Source organism: Sinocyclocheilus rhinocerous, unplaced genomic scaffold (genome assembly GCF_001515625.1).
Source record: "Sinocyclocheilus rhinocerous isolate Xijiao unplaced genomic scaffold, SAMN03320098_v1.1 scaffold1243, whole genome shotgun sequence".
NCBI classification, from domain to species: domain Eukaryota; kingdom Metazoa; phylum Chordata; class Actinopteri; order Cypriniformes; family Cyprinidae; genus Sinocyclocheilus; species Sinocyclocheilus rhinocerous.
The window spans coordinates 83,951-106,758 of NW_015626033.1; the positions used below are offsets into that span (position 1 = coordinate 83,951).

Here is a 22,808-nt window from a genome sequence, read left to right on the forward strand (position 1 = left end):
TGTGACGTATAGTAGTGGTGTCCCAATTCTTAGGGGAATATTTTCACCCCTACCAAGGGGAAGGGGTAGGCGGAGGGGGAGGGGAAGGGGTATGAAATAGAATTGGGATTGGGCCTTAGTATGTTTAGTCAGTTGCTGACCACTGACTGTCCCCACAATGTCCTGGAAGTGATTTCAGGCTTTACTATGCTTCTTCAGCTTGTACTATCTTTCTGTCTTTCATATTCCCAATGTTTTGTTCTCGCTTCATCTGAGCTGAACATCACTGAACATCATGCTGATTCACCCCAAAATACTGAAGAACATTCACACACACACACACACACACACACACACACACACACACTCACAGCATATGGCCATTCAGTCTACACTCCTCTTTTTTCTTGCTCTTATTGGCAGAGTTGCATTTAATTCTGTTTCATTCCATTTTTATGGCATGAAGCACAACCGGTCTGACTGTCTGTCTGTGAGTCCATCTGCTTGGCTGTTAAAAAAGGGTTGCTTTTCCCAGGTGTCCAAGACTGAGGTTAATTTGTACACATTTTCTTCAATGTCTCTTTCTTTCTCTTTCACGCAAACATTTTTGTTTAATTCATTTTGACACTTTTGAGAACATTGGTAATGTATGCAGCAATGATAATACCATGTATTGTGATGTATATCAAGTTACCTAATGATTACCATTATTATTGTACTAAAGCAATTAGCAACTCGAGGCCATCCTGCAATTTTACTAAGGGTAAACATTTCTTATATGGTAAATTTACTTTAAAGCTGCTTATTGTTTTTTATAAAAGAAAGGCTATAGCAATATGACAAAAGACACCACTGTTCAATAAGTAAATGAATTGCTTATAATAATAATCAGAAAATGTATCTATTGTTTGTTTGTGATAATATAATGTCTTTCTAAACTTTCTATTCATCAAAAAAAATCCTGGAAAAAAACTTTAATTAAAAATTAATTAAAAATATTCAGCAGCATGTGTTCCTTCAATCACTTTGGATCTTTTTTTTAATTTATTTTTTTTACATATTCTATAAACTTTACAATGCAATTGATTGTGCAGTGTTAATGTAATTTTATTTGCACACATCCCATTTTTAAAATGAATAAATGAATAAAAAATTCTAATCTAGTGTGAACAAGAAACTAAGTGATCAAAGACCTTTCCATTTTAAGACAAAAATCTCATTCTAGAATTGAGCCAAAGCTCAGAAAAACTGTAATAAGAATTCCCATGCCCAAAAGTGTACATGACAAAAGAACACAATATGGAACTTCTTTATACTTTATGCCACTACTTTTTTGATAGTGATGCCTGACATTAACACTTTCTATGCCATAGTCTTTGATATGTTCTTTTGATAACTGTTTTCATGATACAATTTGCCACAATAGCTACACTACAACAAACTCTCACTGTAACCGAGTTAGACTGACCCCAGTTCATTGTACTTATTCAGCCTTGTTCATCACAAATACATTTCAGTCCTATTCACCTCAGTCCAGAACAAATCACCATATATGGGCACACTTCTCTGTATTCCAAATATTCAGTTACTCTAAGGTTTCATGAGACTAAAAATATCTTGTCAAAATTCATTAGCTCAGCACCTACACACACACACACACATGCAAATCTGAGGATTTGGACACTGTAAAACGAGCCCACCGTCTGACACAATAAACACAATACAGTAACAATACTGTGTGTGTGTGTGCGTGCGTGTCTGACAGAGGTTTACCACATTTTCTCTGAGGAGGACACTCCTTATTCACACACAAACAAACACACACACACACACACACACGCCATTAATAGGGAGGAATTATAATCACCTGAAGCAGCTGGTGTGAGGATATTTTACTACCCAAGGTGGGCCGGTGAGATGATAGAGATACGTATGCGTGTGTATGCTTTCTCTTTTTCCGTTTTGAGTTTTGCAGATGTAGCAGCTGCAGGTATTTACTGCAGTAACACCAGACCGCAACCAGACCCACCGCCCCTCCCAGTGTCTTATTTCACACACACAAACACAATACTGCTTATCTTTGCAGCTGACCTTGTGGTGTACATGACAAAATTGAAAGAGAAAATGTTCATATAATATTAGAGCGTAATAGAGTTTCCCCATCCTAATGAATTATAGAAATAAAGGTGGAGTCGCAGTGGTGGCAGAACGCCAGGAGAATCGTCAAAGGAGTGAAGTAAACAGCTCTATGATTGGTGGGATTAAATGAACATGCTTCTGCCAGACGTTCGTTTGGCATTCCACAGACGTGTCTCCTCAGAGAACCAGATACAGCATCCAAACGTCTACAGACGTGCCAAAACGACCTCACAGTTTACACTATAATAATCACAAACTACACTGACCGCATATCAGATGATGTCACTCAGCACACACTGTTCTCTTTATTATACACGAGTAAAACAATTATGAAAATCTGGATTTAGCATAATTGCGAATTGCTCAATTTTCACTGAGCATAATTCTAATAACATTTTTATAATAAAAACATGGACAATGGAAATTAGACTGCAAACGCACAACAGACCCTTACGCTCTTTTGTGAACTTCACAGGGTTAAATCAATGTTCGAGTAAATCTCACAAAAACATGTCCAGGCCATTCCTCCGATAACTTAATCTACATTGCACAAAAAGAGAATCTGTCCAGGCCACATTCCACCCCAAATTCAAAAGATAAAAAGAAAGAAATTAAAACTAAAGTATTTATATATTATTATATATGTTATATATTATATTATATATATAATATTTTATATTATATAAAATATGTTTGCATACTGATTTTTTTCATTATATGTTAGCAGATTTTACCCACAAAAATCTCATTACTATTATGTCCAGGTATTTTATTAGATTCTCATTACTGTAGTGCAATGGGTTTTTTTTATCAGCATAAATTTTCAGCATAAATCAGCAGATATAATAAATATTACAATGATGTATAAATACTGTATAGTTTAAATAATGCATCATTGTGTTGTTGTTTTTTTTCCAAACAGAAATGAGTATGAGAATTTTTTCACTATAGTAATCAAAATTGGGGTGCTTAATTAATGTTCAACTGTCATGAAATGTCACAATGCAAAATGAATGAGTAAATAAAATAGGATTCATTTTTAGAACCATTAATTTTTCACCAATATATATATATATATTTATTTATTTATTTATTTTTTTTTTGTTGTAATTGCCTATATTTTATTTGTTTGTTTATTTTTGAATTTGGGGTGAAATATAACCCAAAAATATGAATATAGCCAGTTCTTAACAGTTGTGAATTCACTGTCATGGAATTAAAAGTGATTTTGTATTTGTGTGGAGGGGTTCATTTTTCTGACTACATGTTTTTGCCTACACCTTTTAACCACTGTATGTCTCTCTCTCATTTTCTGACTGATTTATTTCTTGAATTTCTTTCTTTTAAAAAGTAGGTATTTTCAGTATCAAAATATATATGCACATGTACATATAAATGCTTGTTCTTTATTCTAGTTCCATAAAAAACATGTTTTGTATTCAGCTATGTGAATAATATATATCTATATATCTATGACCTGTACAAGTTACAACCTTTTATAGATAAGGTCTATGATTTCTACAGCAGAGAAAAAAATACTAAAGTATGTATTTTTTACACATTTTATGCAGATATATGAACTCTGCCCCTGAGCATACACTGCTCAACAATTTATGAGATTTATACAAACGTCTGTTTTGTGTATCCATATGTTTTTGTGTGTGTGACACAGAGATTACTATGCATTTAGGTTTCTATGCGTGTGTGTGGTAGTGCCAGTAAAGCTCATGTTTGCATGTTCGTTGGTCTGTTCATGCTGTCCACTCTGTCTTCAAACACACCACACACTAAGCAAGGGGTGGCTGTGAACAAACATGCATGCATGTGGGAGTGTGTACGCATGCATGTGAGACTCTTGTGTGTGAACAAATGCATGTGTGATGGTGTATTTGTGTGTATGCGGGTGTGTGTGCTTTTGTATGCATGTGTATGTGCCTAAGAGTGTGTTTGCATGCGTCCATGATATTATGAGTTCCATCAGTGTGTGAATAAGTGTGCAAGAGAGTCTCTAACACACACGAGGAGAGGAGAAATCCAAACACAAGATACTTACACTGCAATTCCTCACATATCCAAGCTTAGATAGAAGAGAAAACACACAATCAATATCTGTCCCACTCTGATGGCATGAGGTCTAAATCTAAATGAGGTTCACTGCTGTTATGCTGTACTGTGCTGTACTTTTTGAGCTCTGTAATAAAATAAAACTAATTATTGTGTTGTATTTTAAGGAAATATCTCTTTAAAAGGGGAAAATAGACTTTCAGAGATATGCTCTGGTAAATCTCAGGCACAATCAATTATTTACATAATTGCAAGAAAATAAACAGGATGGAAACAAAGTTAAAGGATTGAGCAAAAGCTAGAAATCGCTCAGTGAGTTAGTTTATCATTTCTGTAATATTATCAAACAGAGAAACCATCTAATGCCGCAAAACATCACAGAGATGATCTAATCCACTGCCATGAAATCCATTTTTACCAAAATTATCGTATTTTAGTAAAAAAAATATATATATATATTCTGTAAATAATATAAAAAACAAAAATGATGTAAAGTGATATATGTTAAAAGAAAACTAACCAACATTACCCCCATCCTTAAAATAGTGAGTTTAATATTTTATCCAGTTATAATGTATTGCATAGTAGAAATGACTCATGCCATCAGCTTGTCTTTGTGAACCGACCATGTTCAAAAATATCAGTGAAGTACAAAAACAACAATGGATGACAATTAAAAATGTATTATTGTTTAAGTTGATTAAAAACAATAACCTAATAAAGACTCTAGAAATAGACTGCTGTTTATGGGGAAATGACTTGAAGAGTTACTATATATACCTGCTTCTTTTTAAACCTGTCTCTGTCTGAAATGTATTAAAAATTTTAAAGAAAAAAAAAGTATTATAATGTCTTATCTAACAGAGTAAGAATCATTTAAAGTTTTGAGCCAGAGAATTTAGTAACAATGAAGGTTAGGGCAGAACAGAAGAAGTGACTTCAGACAGAAGGAGCCTGATTGGCTGAGGGGACAGGAAGAGGCGGAGACTGGGCATTTACCTTGTTGCGTTTGAAGTAGGCACGGCGACAGGCAGCGAAGCATTTCTCACTACAGAAACTCTTCAGTTCAGAGCCCATACTGAGAGAATAACGCTTCACTCCCACCTTCTGACACCACGCACACATTATCTGAACATTAGAGGTGTCCTCCTCTGAGAAAGAGAGAAAAAGAGAAAGAATGTAGAAGGATCTATTCAGTCAACTTTTTGAAAAATAAACCATTGTTGTTTTTCTTCATATTACTGAGACTACATTTACCATAAATTCAAGTACATAAACATAAACACACATATACAAGCATTGCTTTTATTTTATTTTATTGTTATTAGCAAGAAGAAGGATAGACTAAAGTGCCTTTGCAATTCATACTCATATACCAGACGTCATATACCAGATAATATTCTCAACAATTTATTTTTCCTCACTGATTCATCCACCACCAACATATTATAGACAGACAGTATACAATGCACAAACACATATTCTCTGGGTGTTTGTACACCAAAGGCAATCTTTCCCTCACCAGCCCAAAAGGGGTTAAGGGAAACCTGTCATCATGCATCACCCCACACACATCAAGACTATATACATTTGTATTTTTCTTGTGTGGGTGCGTCAGTCAATCTGCCTACATCACAGCGCATGCCGCATGATATTAGATCTTTCCCATCATGCTCCACTAACAACTAGAAGCTTGCGGGCACAAGTGTTCGGGTTTGGGTGTTTGAAGTGCGAGCATATGTGAGTGTGTTTGGGAAAGGGGGTGAGCAAGCTTCTAGGGGCCACAAAGACACACACCGAGCCAATTGATTCAAATGCAATTGACACTGCCACAACAGAAAACAGAAAACATTTTTGGTGTTTTCATAATGTTGAATTTTGTAAGATGGGACTCCCTACATCAAATTTAGTATGTGATCATTTTAATGCATCTGCCCATGTCAAATAGTTTCTCCTCAGAGATCTTTTACACTCTCACCCTCTAGCAGCTGCTTAATGATCAGATAAATCTGAGTGTGTGGAGAGAAAATGTCTGCCCATTAGACTTAACCTCCCCCCCCCTGTTTCTCCTCTATTTTGTAATGAGCAAGTTATATTTTAAGATAGAAATCAATTCAGAATTATGTTAAACATGTCTCCATAGGCTAAACATACAACATACTTCAATAATCAACTCCACTTCTGACCAATCAAATCAAACTAATCAGAACAAGGAGATGAGATCAGAGGAAAGAACCCAAAATCAAGCATAGTTTTTTCTTAGTAATTTTTACACTCCTAACTGCAAAAAAAAAAAAAAGTACAATCTGGTTAAGCTTCCTAATTAGCTTAACCAATGGCATGAACTGGGGACGAGGAGACCTATTTGAGACTTCAGCAAACTTCCTGCTTAAAACGTACAAGAAGTCATTTATGATTTAAAAGGAATAACACACTCAAAAATGAACATTCTGTAATAATTTACGTACACTTGTGTCATTCCAGACTCATTTATTTTCTTCCACCAAATACAAAAAGAGTAATTTTTTTTAAAGTTAGTGCATTTTTGATATGTTTGGAGCTTGATGGTCATCCTTACCCCTTTTACCTTAATTGTATGGAAAAGAGCTGCCAGGACATTCTACAAAATATCTCCTTTTGTGTTCCAAAAAGAAAAAGTCATTTTTACCTGGAACCTGGAAATGAAACATCATAAAATATAAATTTTTGTGTGAACTATTCCATCATAATTCTCAAACCATACCATATTCAAGGTTAAAAAAAATATATATATATACATATATATATATATATATATATTTTTTTTTTTTTTAAACTTATGCTTAGTTTACACAGCAAAGGTGGCAAAGAAGTGGCATTTAGGTGTCTTTACACAGACTGTTTAATGCTGCTCAGTGCTGACACATGCATTTGCACTTAAATTACAACTCTATACTTTGATACTAGGAGCTGAGGTGGGTCAGAGCAGGCATAATTTAGTCATTTTTCATGTGGCATTGGGTCTTTACACTTAATTTTGGGCAGAGACAGAACAGCCTTACATCCTGTAAAGATGACTTTAGATTCAGCAGGCTGGAAAAAGTACATAAAAAGATTAAGTATATAAAGATATAAAAAGAGCTTGCCTAACAAATTGCATCATACAGAGCAACAAAGACTCAAAGTGTTCCTCTACAACCCTCAAAATACAAACATTCGAATATAAAACGGTTGCCATGGGAATTCTGTTTGTTTTTCCTCAGCACAGCCTCATTGCTCCATCCGAATCCTGAATTTAAGAGGGATCGTTCAAATGTGTGTGTGTGTGTTTGTGGAACATCCGGTGGTAGAGCAGTACATACCTGCACTTCAAAAGCCCTCTGTCACTATGCGCATGCTCATGAATTATTCAAGAGGGCCACAGGCTAGGGGCGGGGATAGGGAGGGGGGAGTTGGCTTCTGTTGCTGTGGTAGTTAGCGAGTCTACACCATCTGTTTCTCACCACATCACACACATTAACGCACACATAAATACAAGCGCACATACATAGACACATGCACACGAACACACCAGCGCACAGAACACTGGTTTAGAGATGCACCTCACCATGGTGCCGTCCCATCAGACACCATGACTTTGGTCTGCTGCGCTACAACAATGTGAGTGGACTCAGTGTCAAAATGCAAGCTCAGCTGCATTTTATTTACATTTATGATTAAGGACATTTTTATATTAAATATCATATTGAAATACTGTATACTATTAAATTGATTAAAGCTAAAATTATTAAAGCTTGTTTCACAAACCTTATGTACACAAAATATGCTTTATTTCAAGACAGACATCGCTGAGAGTAATGATAACTTTTGGTTCTGTAAGTGAGTGTTATGTTGAAGTAACGACTCTGAATGATTCAGTGAGTTAATCAATGAAAGATTCGCCAGATTGATTCAAGCTGTAAATACAGGCAAAGTCTGAAATCTCATTTTCTCTGAGTAGGTACTTAAAAAAAAAAAAAAAAGTAATTACTTTGCATTACTTTTGTCATGTAACCTTCACTGTGATTCACAAATCCTCACCTGTGGCTTCATGGTAATCTTGCCAAAAGTAGTAGGTCTTTGGGGTACTTTTTTGCTTTATGAGTACTATGAATTTGGACATACTTCTCTTTTCATATACTGTTTTATTGGGAAGTATACATATTCAGATGCAGCCCAAGTATTTTTGAACGATTCATTTAAAGAATTATAAGAGTTATTTGTGAATCGGCATGCACAGAATACACAAGTCATTTAGTTTTTGTGATACACTAGTTTTGTGCTCAACCAGCAGACATATCAATGTGTGTTTTCTTGCTATAATCATATGGCAATATATGGCAGATTTTTATCTCAAATTTAATTTTGACAGCAAACTCACATTCACAGCTTTTTTGTCTCAGCTCTTAGCGATTCAGTAGCGGCGGCATAGATTCAAGCGGTTTTATAAACACTAATGTTTCAATGATATTTGCATAGTCGCAGAAACTTCACATGTTTACAAGAGTCACATGTTTAGCTTCAGCATCTGAGGGAAATGGTTCAAATATCGACAATGCGTTAAAAGTGACAGAGGGACAGTACTGCTTCATTGTTTGGTTTAAAAGAACCCTAACCCTACAGTGACCACAAATGGTCAAGCAATTATTAAATTAATGTTACCAGTCTGATAAATATGCAAATAAGAACAGTAACACACAGTTCATAAAGTTACAGTGTGAAATCTCAACACTTGACGGATGAAGTATGTAGCCTGGAATTACAAATATGAAAACCCTGTTTGTGTAAGCTATCAGGAACAAATACAATACACATATTTTGTTCAGTTAAATGTGCGCTTGTAAGTTAGATACTCAAATGCATGCTTGTGCCGCTTGTGTTTCTTACCTGCTGGTGCTTTGATCAGAGGGGGCGGGATTAAGGGCACTATGATTGGCAGGCCTCCGTGCTCCTTAGAGGAGGAGGGGTTTGCAGACGCCTCGGCCGTTACTCCATTCCGTGATGTCGGAGTAGAGCCAGAGCTGTTGGCGTGTGGAGGAGAACCACTGCTGTTCTCCACTGTGGATGCTTTTGGCAAAGAGTTCTCTAGAGAGGAGAGAGGTAATGGCGAGTCGTTTATGTTTCACAAATCAGTCACAGTGTGAAATACATAAGGTTCGTAGTATCTATATTTGCTGTGGGAAATGTCATTGGTGGGTTTGACTGTCATGGCGATTGTAGTCAATATGAAATCATAACTGACCCTGTTTACATTCTCAATGCATTTAATGAGAGAAAAAACATGCTATTTCAAATTTCAAAAAAACAAAAAACATAAACTTTAATCAAAATAACTTGCTCTTCCTCTGAAACCATTTTTTTTTTGCATTGACAAAAACCATATAGTTGTTTGGTCACTGTTTTAACAATCTCACATTCAGGTCTGGCTCTATTCTGATTCATAATGTAACACCCACTTATCACTATCCAATAATTTTATAATGGATAAAATCAAGAAGTGATATTATTATTATTATTAGTAGTAGTAGTAGTACTTTTTCCTGATTCATGTACTGTTTTACTAGGAAATACCACATTACGAAAGTAAAATAGGTTGTGAGACTCGGTATGCGTATTCAGTTTTTACTGCATTAGGAATTGTTCAAACACAACTGAACATATTTTCTTCAGGATCGGTGTATTATTTTTTTAAATTCACAAGTCATTCACAACTGTGGGGCCCTGAGACTCTAGCAATCTCTCAAACGCACACATCACGTTACTGTTTTGTCTTGTAAAATGACACAAAACTGATTAAAATAGCTCTTACAAAGTCTAGAGAAGACATTCCCACACTACACATACACACCTCCACCTGCAGCAAATAAGACAAGATTCAACAAGGGCACCCAAACAGATTACTGGTAGATAGCAGAAAAGCCCATTTGTAACTCTAACGGCATGCTCGTTTAGAGACGATCACTGCTAAACGAGTTAATTAAGTCTGATTGTCCTTCGCCTAATCTCTCCACTTCCAGCAACGTCAACTAACAATAGTGAAATATCGTAATCTGCGGCTGTGGATTTGTCTGACGGCAGAAAGTAATTACGGCGAGTGTCACATGGCAGGCGTGGTAGCTTGGAGAAATGTGGCGCTAGCCGGGAACCATCTAATGCCTAAATCACCATTTTCTTTAATGGAGGCTGGAGTATGGATTTAGCAAGGAATTAGCCAGCTCATTGTTTCGGCATCTCTTTCTCTGTCCCCACAGGGCCGCAGAAAAAATGTCTGACAGTTTAAGACTCTCTAATGCTCTGGCACAGAGGCCAGCCAGGAGACAGCATGAAGGGTGCAAAGATAAAGCTGTGGGTTTATCGGAGTGCTCTCGGGGGAATGACGGAGGAAGTTCAGGAATTTAACGGTGCATTCTCTTTTTAACAACATTTAAAATCTGACAGTCCTTGTTTTCGTTCCTGTCCTTGTCAGGATTTTGTGTCTTATTTCCGCGCCAGAATGCCCTCTAGGCTCTTTCTGGTGGCAAACAGGTTTGTGAAATTAACCTGCTACAAAGAACCTATGGGGAATTAAGGGATGATAATATGATAAAAAATTTATGCAAGTTATGCATATTAGTGTCAAGTGTTCAGAGGGTCCAGAAGGTATAGTTAGATACTGAAACTGTCTCTGAATTTAAATTTTAAGTGTGAGCAGAGCTCTGGGTTGCAAAGAAATAAGAGAGTTCAGGTACCCAAATAATCTTGTCTAGAAAGCTAATCAAAATTACACTATCGCTCAAAAGTTTGGGGTCGGTAAAAAATTTTTTTAAGTAGTGCTTAAAAAGTAAAAAAGTAGTGCTTTTTTTTTTAACTTATGCTCACCAAAGCTGCATTTATTTGATCAAAAATACAGTAAAAACGGAAATACTGTGAAACATTATTACAATTTAAAATAACTGTTTTCTATTTTAATATATTTTAATAATTAATGATTACATATTTTAATGATTAATGGTGGCAAAGCTGAATTTTTAAGCACTCTTCAATGCCACATGATCCTTCAGAAATAAGATCATTCTAATATGCTGTTTTGGTGCTCAAGAAATACTACCTATTGATATCAATGTTGAAAACTTTTGTGATGCTTAATATTTTTGTGGAAACCATGATACATTTTTTAGGATTATTTTAATGGATAGAAAATGAAAAAGAACAGCATTTGTTTGAAATAGAAATCATCTGTAACATTATAAATGTCCTTACTGTCACTTTTGACTTCTGTATTTGTGTCAGATCTCACCTTTCAGGACAGAGATGTGTTGCCGCATTTCTCCATCAGGGTAGTTGCGGATCTCTATGTCATCTGAGTCTCGTAACTCCACTTTGTCATATCCGTACCATCCAAGCAACTCATTCATGGTGTTTTCGGCAAAACTCTACAGAGAGAGAGCAAAAGAGAGAACAATTTAAAATGCAACTTTACTTTTTAGAAGTTGTTTTTTATTGTAAGTTGTAAGGAATCAACAGACAACGCTCACGTATCAGCTAAATTCTACTAAAACCTATTTTTTGATTACAGAATTATTCATTTCATAATGCGTTCTTACAGAAAAGGCCTACACACACACACACACACACAGAGGGAATCTGAAAGAGTGAATAATTGCAGTCTGTTTGGGAGGTGTACTGCGCTGAGACAATCGATGTAAAATCCTCTGAGTGGCAGATTTTGCAATGCGGATAAACAAAATCTCCACAGGGAATCTTATGTTTGCATGGCTACTGTGAACCAAGGCCAAAAGTAGTTTCATCCAAGAAATCCACTAGCTCATCGATAGACCAAATCTGACTGAAAATAGCTTCAAATGTTTCAGCTCCATATCCCTTTAAGAAAGAAATCTGGAGAGGCTATAGACTGACCAGGGCATCAAACAAACATCTAACTAAGCAAACAACACTAAGCCAGACAACCGGAGAATAGAAGAGGAAGAAGCATTATTAACAAATCAGAGCTGACCGGACCACAGCAGAATCCATGCAGCTTTAACCTACTAGACAAAAAACATCATACTTTCAGATTTTAATACCCATTTACCCTGCATCTGCTGACTAATATTTAAACATTACCTCAAAAGAGCAGTTATACTTGTCAAATATATTAGTAGATGTTTGCTTAATGAATAAAAACCTGCTTATATGTAGAGCACAGTTTAATATATAGAGTAAGTATAAATCAAATTATATTATAAAATTATATTGAATATATACATTTAAATAAAAAGTAAGTTACATTAATTAAAAAAAAAATGTAATACATAAATATTAAAGGGTTAGTTCACCCAAAAATTAAAATTATGTCATTAATTACTCACCCTCATGTCGTTTCAAACCCGTAAGACCTTCGTTCATCTTCAGAACACAAATTAAGATATTTTTGATGGAATCTGAGAGCTGTCTGACCCTGCATAGACAGCAACACAACTGAAATGTTCCCAAGTCCAGAAACGTAGCAAGGAGATCGGTAAAATAATCCATGTGACATCAGTGGTTCAACCGTAATTATACGACGCTACAAGAATACTTTTTGTGCGAAAAAAAAAAAAACGACTTTATTCAACAATTCGTCTCCTCTGCATCACCCTGGTGCCATTTTGGAGAGTATCAGCTGGACGTAAACAGCGTATGCTGTTCTGTGTCAGCTGCGTCACGTGGATACGCTGTTTCCGTTCAGATCAAATCACAACAATGTAGGAAACAGAACCGGCGTGACGCAGCTGACACAGAACAGAATACACTGTTTACGTCCAGCAGATACTCTCCAAAATGGCACTACAGGGTGATGCAGGGGAGACGATTTGTTGAATAAAGTCGTTTTTTTTTCTTTTGCGCACAAAAAGTATTCTCGTAGCTTCGTAAAATTGCGGTTGAACCACTGATATCACATGGATTATTTTACAGATCTCCTTGCTACGTTTCTGGACTTGGGAACATTTCAGTGCTGTCTATGGAGGGTCAGACAGCTCTCAGATTCCATCAAAAATATCTTAATTTGTGTTCCGAAGATGAACGAAAGTCTTACGGGTTTGAAACGACATGAGGGCGAGTAATTGATGACAGAATTTTCTTTTTTGGGTGAACTATCCCTTTCAATTATTATTCATTATTTTTCCCACCTGTTTTAAAATGGGTTCATAAGACATAAGGGAGCATCTAAACATTCAGATATTTATTTCTGTATATGTATTTTTTATTTTTGTCACTTTTTTCTGTTTTAGTCAGTCTGAGGGAGGCTCTCACCATCAAGTAGGGCGAGTTGCCATGGAGATTGCCTGCCTGCCCCGCCCCTGGGAGGGGCCGATTGGACGGGACCTGATGAGACACGAGTCAACAACTGTCAATCAAACACAGAAACTGTCAGTCAATCGCATTAACTATCAAGCAGCATACTGTTGTTGGGATATATACATACTCAGTTAATGTGGTTTGTATTTACTCACCAGTGTACACTAGCACTGCTTTTATGAACACACATAGACATGTAATCTAAAAACGCTAAATGAGGGATTCACTCTAATGTAATATCATATGTTATAATTTAATATAATGTTTCATAACTATTGGATCGTTGTACAACATATTTAAAAGCACACATGTACGATTTACAGTACAAACTGATGAACAGCCCTTCTCCACTCCTTCCCTGCACTTCTGCTGTATGGCCACCAGGTGTCTGTCCTGCCTCTGGTCTGTAAGGTGAGGCGTCTGTTTTAGGATTGAGTTCACAAGGTCAGTCACAATGCAGTAATCACACCCTGTCCACAGGAAACCCTACTAGACTGTATCAGCACAGCACGGCTCAATCTAGAATCACCTGAGCTCCGCTCTGAAGAGTTTTTGGGCACTTCTAGAGTTCTGATTGTCTGGGAACACCAGCTGAGCTGAGTTTAGAGGGGTTCAACAGTTTCTCAAGAGGGCTCACCTGACTTACAGTGTTAACAAGGGGTCACACATACTCAGCAAAGGGTCAAAGGTAAGGTCACATTTAGCTTGGGGACAGTGATTCTTTATTATTAAAAAATACAAATGTATTTAAACTATTTTTATACATTTATTATAGAAAGGGAGTTAAAATTATTGTCAAAAGGGAGGAAAATATTCTCATTAAAAACAGGGTGCCCAGTGCTCAAACTTTTAAATATAAAGGGCAAAAAATCAAACTTGATTGAGGGGCCAAAAGTAAATGTTGTATTATTTTTAACTATATTAAATTAAAATGTATTAAATTGATTTTTTTCCCCAAATTATTTTATACAAATTTGTTTATATTGTTGTTTATATTTAAAAATAAAACAAAGAATGAAATGAACAAGCTTCATGTTTTTCCCCCCTTATTTTTTCCTGATGTTGCATGGCAGGCCAATTCAAAGGTCATCATGGGACAACTTTAGCTTTCAGGCCCTAGTTTAGGCATCTCTGATTTAAACACTTTTAAAAATTGAGAAAAAGCTATTAAAGTGAAATAAAAGGTTTAACGCTACTCTATTCTATCTTTTACTATAATGAATGTGTTTTTTTATTTTATCCGATCAAACTGCATGCACATGTAACCATTACAAAACAAGTTTAGAAAACACTGTTACAAAGCACAGAGGAAAACTGACAGTTTAAAACATACATCCTCATGTGCATCACTGCTGTGAGTTAGTCTTTAGTGCTGCAGATCAGCTTGAGTTCTGTCAAAGGCTCTGGATTCTGCACTAAATGTTACTCCATACACATAATTGCAATCTGAAATTCCCTGCACTCCTCCCCTCTGAAGGCCGCCCGGTAATTACACCCGCTCTGATAAAACCAAAAAATCACTATGAAAAAAAAAACAGATAGAGAGAGAAAAATACTGTGCTTCCTCCCTTATAGAGACTAAATGAAATCGGTAATGTTTGGAGAGAATGCTTTTCATGCTAGACTGAAAAATCAGTGAGAAAAGTTACAAGATATGAAGCAGCAAATCTCATTCCCTCTCTGTTCGCCGTGATTGTGACGGCGGGGGGAATCGGACACCCTGCGCATGGTAACAAGAGTAGGTCACTGTACACCATGATAAAATTCCCTCCTCCCTTCAACATGACCAACTGCTCTTTCCTCATCTCGCTCACTCTCTCTCTCTCTCCTCTCCTCCCAACCCACACTTTTCCATTCCCTTCTTGCTTTTTTCACTTGTCCCTCTCTCATACTGAATATCACTTTCTTTTTCTCTTTTCCATACTCTCTCTCTTTCTTTCTCCCCCCACTACCACCACTATGCTCTGCTTTCATTTCCATCTACCTTCCTTGATATCCGATCCGGCCTGTATTCTCAGCTTTCAGTTTTTACAGCTTAGGCTGCCTATTGCTGTATACATTCCTTTCTCCTCTCCCTCTCTCTCACCCCCCTCTCCGTCGGGGCAATCACCAACACGGGGCTTATTTTACCATGCTACACATGAAAGCAGACGGAGATGAAGCCAACACTGTCAGACGTCTCTTCTGTGTATCTCTCTCAGAGGTATAATCCTCCACAAGGCCACATTGTGTACAATTTACCGTATCTCTCTGGTTCTTTCTTTTTGCCTTTTTTCCTTTGTCTCATTTCTTGTAAGTAAGAGCAAAATTAAACAAAGATTTGTTTTAAACAGCACTAAAGCGAGGGACTCCTCATAGGCTGGGTGTGTGTGTGTGTGTGTGTGTGTGTGTGTGTTGGTGGAAATCTGATACGTGAGAGGGAGAAATTCATAATGCTCAGGTCTCAAGTTCTCACTGAGGCAATAAGAGAGAAGTGCAGAGTAAAACGCAGATTGTATTTATACACACACGCTCTTTATGTGTTACAGTATGCTTTGTTTCTGCATGTTGGGAGTTTTTTTTACATAGGTACAGACCCTCAAACAGGAAGTGACTGTGAGAAAAGAATTTTCCTTCACCTTAAAAAGAACAAGCAACTGGACTTCCTAAATTTATACATACTTTCAGGAAAAAAAGGTACAAATCTGTCACTGGGGTGACAGCTAATAGGTACCTTATTTACTCCTAAATGGTACATATTAGTAGCTTAAAGGTACATATTAGTATCTAAAGTGAACCTATTAGTACCTTTTGAAAGGGTACTAGTGACAGTTTTGCTCACAGTGGAAAGCATGAACTCACGGAGTTTAAGAATGAAAAATGAGTGAAAGCCGGCAGACGCATTTGATAATACAGCTGGGATGGAAGTATTCAACCTCGCTGTGATTTTCACTCTGTTACCGACACCTGTTCGCGCATGTATCTCAGACCCCTCAAACAGACCCTTGCTCTAAACCCTCCTCTGGTTACTCTACACCGCATATCAAATTTAGCTTTGATTCCACAGAACCTGATCTGTGTCTGTTGACGCAAATGTTTGGGGAAAAGTTTTGTTTTGTCTCCATGGCTTTGCTGTTTCCTGTTTTTCATGTTGCGTGGGGCGTGACACGCGCACATTGTTCATCTGCGCCGTTTGCATATGCATGGGACCACCGCCCTCAGCTGTGGCGGCGTGTCTGTGGTCTGTCTGTGGTAACTGCATGGGGTATCTAGGGCACCTGCATGTGTCTGGTGAAGATGTATGGGATGTTGTTGTATGGATGTAACCACGTATCCAGGATTAGGGAAACCAAACGTAATAATTTAAGAACTAATCTTTGAAAAACCAATATTGTTGGATCACTATTTTGAATTATAGACTCTTAAAATAAAGGGCCATTATTGGAATTTGATCGCAGGGTGAGAAGGTTCGTTGTGGTTGGTAGTCTGTGAAAAACACCTGTGTGTTTCAGGATAGCTGAGGCAATTATGGTTAAACTTCTGTCAGTTATTTGATATATCAGTGTGAAATGCCATGCCTTAGTCCAGCTTGTACACTATAAATGACAAAAAAGATATACCACAGTATCCATTTGTTTTAAATGTGTAAACTATTGTACCACCCATTACCCAGCATGCTCAGCTAATTTGATATTGTATTTGCATGTTCGTATATGTTACCAAAGAAGGTGGTGCCTGATCACCAGCAGTGTTTTGATATAGTGTATGGCTATGTTATCAATGACTATGGTGTATTATATGTTAATATATATGTAAATTGCTGTTGCATGCTGTCAAGAGAGTTTGCCCTAAAATAGTTGTGTGGATTAAATGTGTTTTCTCTCTGTCAAAAGCAAGGCAGAGATCAGCTTCATCCACAGCCCTGTGGTAAAAATGACAACTCTACGGATAAAATGACAGACTTGTGCCTGACTGGTACACACAACACCCCTGACAAGGCCAACACTCACCACAGACCTTTGGAGATGAGCATAGTAAATTACAGAAGAAAACAAAGATGAAAGTGTGTGACAGATTTGAAGTTTTGGGAGAAATCACTGAATTGTGCACTAAATTCAATGTATTAAAGATGAGTAGTGCACAAGCTGCTATAAGCCACAGTCTTTAAACTGAGTTCTATAAGCCGCTGTCTACCTCACTCAGGTGACAATTTTCCAGCATCCTTCCATCTGCCCAACTCCACCTTTATTCTTGCCATATTTGAATCTCCAATTTAGTAACCCAAATGGGTATATTACAGCTTGAGTCGAGTTTTGTCCTCAAGGTCTCCATAAGCGGACAGAATGACAATTTTTGATAATTTTAAAAATAATAATTTAAATATTTTTTTGCCAATATATTTGATAATGATTTTGACAGGTTTTTATTTGTTCTACTTTTAGTACGTGAATGGAAAGAACATAACGGAAAACAAGCAAAAATGATTTCAGCAAATGGAAGAGTCACACCATTTGAGAAGCAAGGTATTTGTTCCAATCCCTTTCTGACAAAAACTGACTGTACAAAAATTGATTCCTTATTAAAGGAAAGGTCAGCCGTGTGAAAGACAATGTAAACATGTTACATAGGCAGCGATGTATTTTCAATTCAGTTCATTGAAACAGCAAACCTCCTCAACACTCAAAAAAAAATACAATTTAAATTAAATAAAAAGAAATCTTATTCACGGACCAAGTTTTTTTTTTCTTTTTGTCCAAATCTATTACATTTTACATTTTTTTTTACAATTAATTACAATTGCAAGTAATATTCACACAGATAATAAATAACTTGATGATGATGATTATGAAAAAATTTTCAGTTTATAAATTAAAATTAAAATTTGATATTCAAAAACATCTAAGTGGTGTAATGATCAGGAGACTGCAAAAAAGAAAAAGGTGTCATTAAAAGGCTGACATTCTTGAAACTAAATTTTCATTCTTTTTTATTATTATTTTTATAAAAACAGTAGTCATTTTATTTTAATTAAGTATTAATTTAAAAAAAATTGTAAGCCAAGTCAAAGTCAGTGATGTAACCAACATGCATGCAGCTGTTTTGTTCTCATTTTACATAAACAGGAAATTATATCACAGTGAGGACCTCTATAGTCTAAAGACCCTGATGATTTTTTTTATGAAAATGCAAGGTTAGATGAAGTCAAACAGAATAACCTGAATGAAACTTCAAGATTCATAATTCAAAAATGTATAATAATCGTAAATAAATCATTCTAAACATAACTAACAATAATCAACATAACAACTGACACATTATTTTTAAACAATGACTGACTAATTAAGAGGTTTCTGGCCCCTCAAACCCCCAATAATTCACATCTCACATGTAACAGCTCCGGAATAAGTCAGTTTCTGCAAGGGCAGCATTGCATCCCTCTCTTGTATGTCTGTGTGTGTGTGTGTGTGTGTGTGTGTGTGTGTGTGTGTGTGTGTGTGTGTGTGTGAGACACGGAATAAGTCAGTTTCTGCAAGGGCAGCATTGCATCCCTCTCTTATGTGTGTGTGTGTGTGTGTGTGTGTGTGTGAGACAAACTGGAAGATCGGTGGCGTTTAAGGAGACCGGGGAGACGCACGCGTGTATCTCCGCTACAGGTCGATCAATATCTGTCAAATTTAGAGCCCCGGCGGACCGGGGAGCCTCGCGCAGGTTCCGTCAAATAATCACCGACAAGAAAGAAAGCGAATGGAGCAAATTCACCAAAGCCACACACGCGTTTACAGTGACCGAAACACGTTATCAAATTATTAATAACACTAATTAAATGCGTCCCTGTATACCACGATGGTGCTATCAGAATGAATGTAGCTTGATCAGATAAAGAGCACAGATAAATTCTGGCGTTTCCAAAACATTAGGCTGCATGGCAGCTGATGCAAACGCTTCAGACAATGAGCACCACAAAACCAGGAGACAAAGCGCCTGTGTGCGCCTTCAAAACATACTAACGCACGGCTCTGCTCAAACAGAACAAAAAAGTGAAAAAATCTCCTAGTTCTTGAATGAACCAAACTATGATTGCATATACCCCAAAAGGCTTTTTAAATGTGCATTTGTCACGAGCAGACAGAGCTCAGTCAGTGTTGAACAGATGAACATCTGGAGTGACCAGCGCTTCCCATCAGAACAGCTGCACCCTTCCAACATGTTTCCTATTTCATTATTGAGTTTTACTCTGTTCTCATGCTTTTGTGTTGTTTAGCAGAGTGATAGTAACGCGCTAGTAGTAGTAGTAACGCAGCAGTTTGACGCGGAGACTGACGCACTGGATTTTCCATCAACTACAGTGGAGCCAGCAAGGGGATTTCATTATAAACCTTCTCGTGATGTGACTGTGGACATTTTATACTTTACGCGCACATGACATAGAAAAGCACATAAAATGTGTTTAAATAAAATCCATAATGCAATATAAACAAAATAGATCATCGCAAGCAATGGAAAGCAAGACTAGAGTGGTTTGGAAGGTGTGTGAATTAAGCTCAAAAAAGAAACGGGAGGAAAATAATGCCGACCTGTTCTGCAACCCAGAAAAAAAAAATCAAAGTTAGCTGATTAACCCCAAACACACAGCGCTTGAATGAATCGGTTCTCTATATTCAATCCGAGGGCGGAGCGGCGGTGCGCTCAACGCATCCAAAAATGACAAGCCTTTATGGGCGCCAGTGAGAGAGAGAGCGCACGCACAACCTACCTTCATCTCTGCGTTAATTTCCCTCTTCACGGGGTGAGCTGTCTTTCTGCTCCTCTTGTTTTCCGGAGGTCTTCCCTCTTTCTCCATCTCAGCCATGTTTTCTTTAAATCTCTGTCAATATTTGGGGGTAAAACCCCGCGGGCGCACGGCACGGAGCGAGGCGGGGCCGTTTCAGAGTTGCGGAGTGGCAGCGAATGGCAGGCACATGAGAAGCCCCAGTGAAGTTGATGCTGCTGCTGCTGCTGCGGGCTCACCGTGCCCGGTAGAGTCAGCCATCTTCTGCCTGCTATTTCTCAGCGCTCTGAGCGTGAGCAGGATCAAGCCCTCTCGGAAAGCCAACCGAGAGGTTGAGAAAAAAGAGCGAGCCAGACAGGGGGAGGGGCCTCCACCGTAATTCTATACGGCCACGCTGATCCCGGGAAGGCTATTTCCTCCCCAATTTTCCACAGATCGGTTTTCACTCAGGACTCCACGCGTGGCGGAGGTTGTCGCGCGATAGGAGTGAATAGGTGCCGTTGTCTGATGTGTTATCGTTCACCCCGCGCGCGTTATCAGCGCTCCGCAGGGGGTGCTTGATATTGACATATAAGACAGTTAATGGAAATAAAACAGCCAAGGGGTCCTAATCATTTTCTTTTAATTAAACATCTTTGAATGGGTGGAATTATCATAATGGGTGTTAGTGTTTATGAGACAGATATCTGCAGGTAATTAAAACCCACTCTGAAGGTGTGTGTAAGTGACAGACAAAGACTTTACAGGGGCAAAACAAATGTGTTACAAGTAAGAGATGAGATGTATATTACTTCTTACACCCTGTGGTCCCACTTAAATGTCCCTAAAAGCTCTCTTAATTTAGCTTGTCTGGGGTATTTTTTCAGTCTCTCTCTCACACACACAAAAGTGTCATATCTGTACTGAAGCATGAGATAAGTGAAAAATAAATCTTAAATCAGACATTATTTTTTGATGACTATTTTTGACATAGTTCCGACAATAAGCAAACAGAAAATCCATAATCCATAAATGACAGAAAATGCACTGTAAAAGTGTTTTACAAGAAAACGCTTTCTTTTAAGTCTTTCAGCTTAAATTTGTTTTATCATTGAGTTATTTGTCCTTTCTTTGTAATCATTTGCGAAATTTGCTAGCAATTTCAGAGTGAAAATTGTTTCAACGTAAATCTTACAAATTTTCAGTGTGGTTGAATTTGTATAAAGTAAAAACATGGAACAAGCCCAGGTGAATTTGCAGCAAAATATCATCATCATCATCATTATTTTTTTTTAACTGATACATGAACACCAACAACAAAATATATGGGAAGCATTTTCTTTTCATATTGCTATCTACGCATGATTGTATGAGTTTTAAATTTTTTTTTCACCTGCTATCCTTCAACCCTATCAGAAAAGAACTGAACCCATATTGGGGTCATAATCTACTGGTTAAGAACCACTTTGAGGACATCTTGGAGTGCACTAAGAGGTCCACCTGCAACAAACAAATCACATCGTAAGTCTCTTCATCACTTTTACTTCAGTATTAAGTTAAGGCTGCTCTCCGTGAATCAAACCTTGGGTTCTGTGAGGAAGATGAAGCCTAAAAGTCTGGACAGAAAGAGTTAATGGACTGTTAAGCTGCAGAGCAGAGCAGCTAAGTCGCACAGACTACTTTTACAAAGTCTTTCTCTAAGAAAGAGAATAATCTGTATGTTTAACCCTCAATAAATCACTCCCCATTTCCCTCCTTCTCGTTTTCTCCATCTCCTGCCCACTGGTGAATTGGCTCTCAAGCATGGCACATGTAGGGTAGGATGGCACAAGACCTCCTCTCTCCTCTGGATCGGACCAGAGGCCGTTGTCCTTGAGAGCGTATCGACGTCCCGTCCCAGATCACTAGCAGATGCGCGACGGCCTGAATGAGTGCATTGTTTAGCACACACAGCTCTGGCAGCCCCTGCCGAACATTAGCCCATGATAAACAGTTACATTCTAGCAAGGATATTGTTACCCCTCTTGATACTAGAGGAGGTGCTTCAGCCCGTTTCTCGAACAGGCCAAACGGTGTTTTCTCCAGCGTGGATTGGCTTTCACTCCGATTCGATTCCATAGCTCTTAGCCTTGTGTATCAAGTGCAGAGGAATATGGTTCGTAAACACAAGTAAGGCTCTAATATGCAATGACAAATAAGATTAGAGGATGGAATTTACATCTCTTGGGAAATGCCTGGTGGAAAAAGTGTGGTCATGAGACAACATCAGCCTTTTCTGTTCTCATTGTAATCCTTGCTTGTTTATATTGTGTGTGTATTGTGTCTGCTCAAGTGTGTGTGTGAGAGAAAATGCATGTGTTAGTGTGTCTCCATTTCAAAAAGATACTTATGGGATTTCTACGAGAGGGAAGTATTACAAAAGGAATTAAAAGTAGATGTAAAACAGCTGGATGCCGAATCCGTCATTGGTTCATGAAAAATAAACATTCACAGGGACAGATGAAGCTTTGAAAATGCAATATTCTCTCCCGTTGTATGTATAACAGTCTCGTCCACCGTAGCA

At 37.6% G+C, this 22,808-nt stretch overlaps 1 protein-coding gene across 3 annotated transcripts in view; it reads right to left on the reverse strand.

Annotated features, from left to right (window-relative positions):
• LOC107706905 (sine oculis-binding protein homolog) overlaps positions 1-20,747 on the reverse strand; it is a 37,928-nt gene extending 17,181 nt beyond the window's left edge. For 2 of the 3 annotated variants that reach the window (XM_016510772.1, XM_016510758.1), the window contains exons 1-6: positions 20,252-20,747; positions 13,474-13,545; positions 11,477-11,612; positions 9,088-9,285; positions 5,182-5,333; positions 4,172-4,195 (exon numbers count right to left, since the gene is read on the reverse strand). In XM_016510772.1, coding sequence (XP_016366258.1) covers positions 4,172-4,195; positions 5,182-5,333; positions 9,088-9,285; positions 11,477-11,612; positions 13,474-13,545; positions 20,252-20,347 — 678 coding nt within the window. In that variant the 5' untranslated portion in view covers positions 20,348-20,747. The remainder of the gene's footprint in view (positions 1-4,171; positions 4,196-5,181; positions 5,334-9,087; positions 9,286-11,476; positions 11,613-13,473; positions 13,546-20,251) is intronic. The other variant, XM_016510766.1, reaches the window with a different exon arrangement.
• Positions 20,748-22,808: the final 2,061 nt, after the last annotated feature.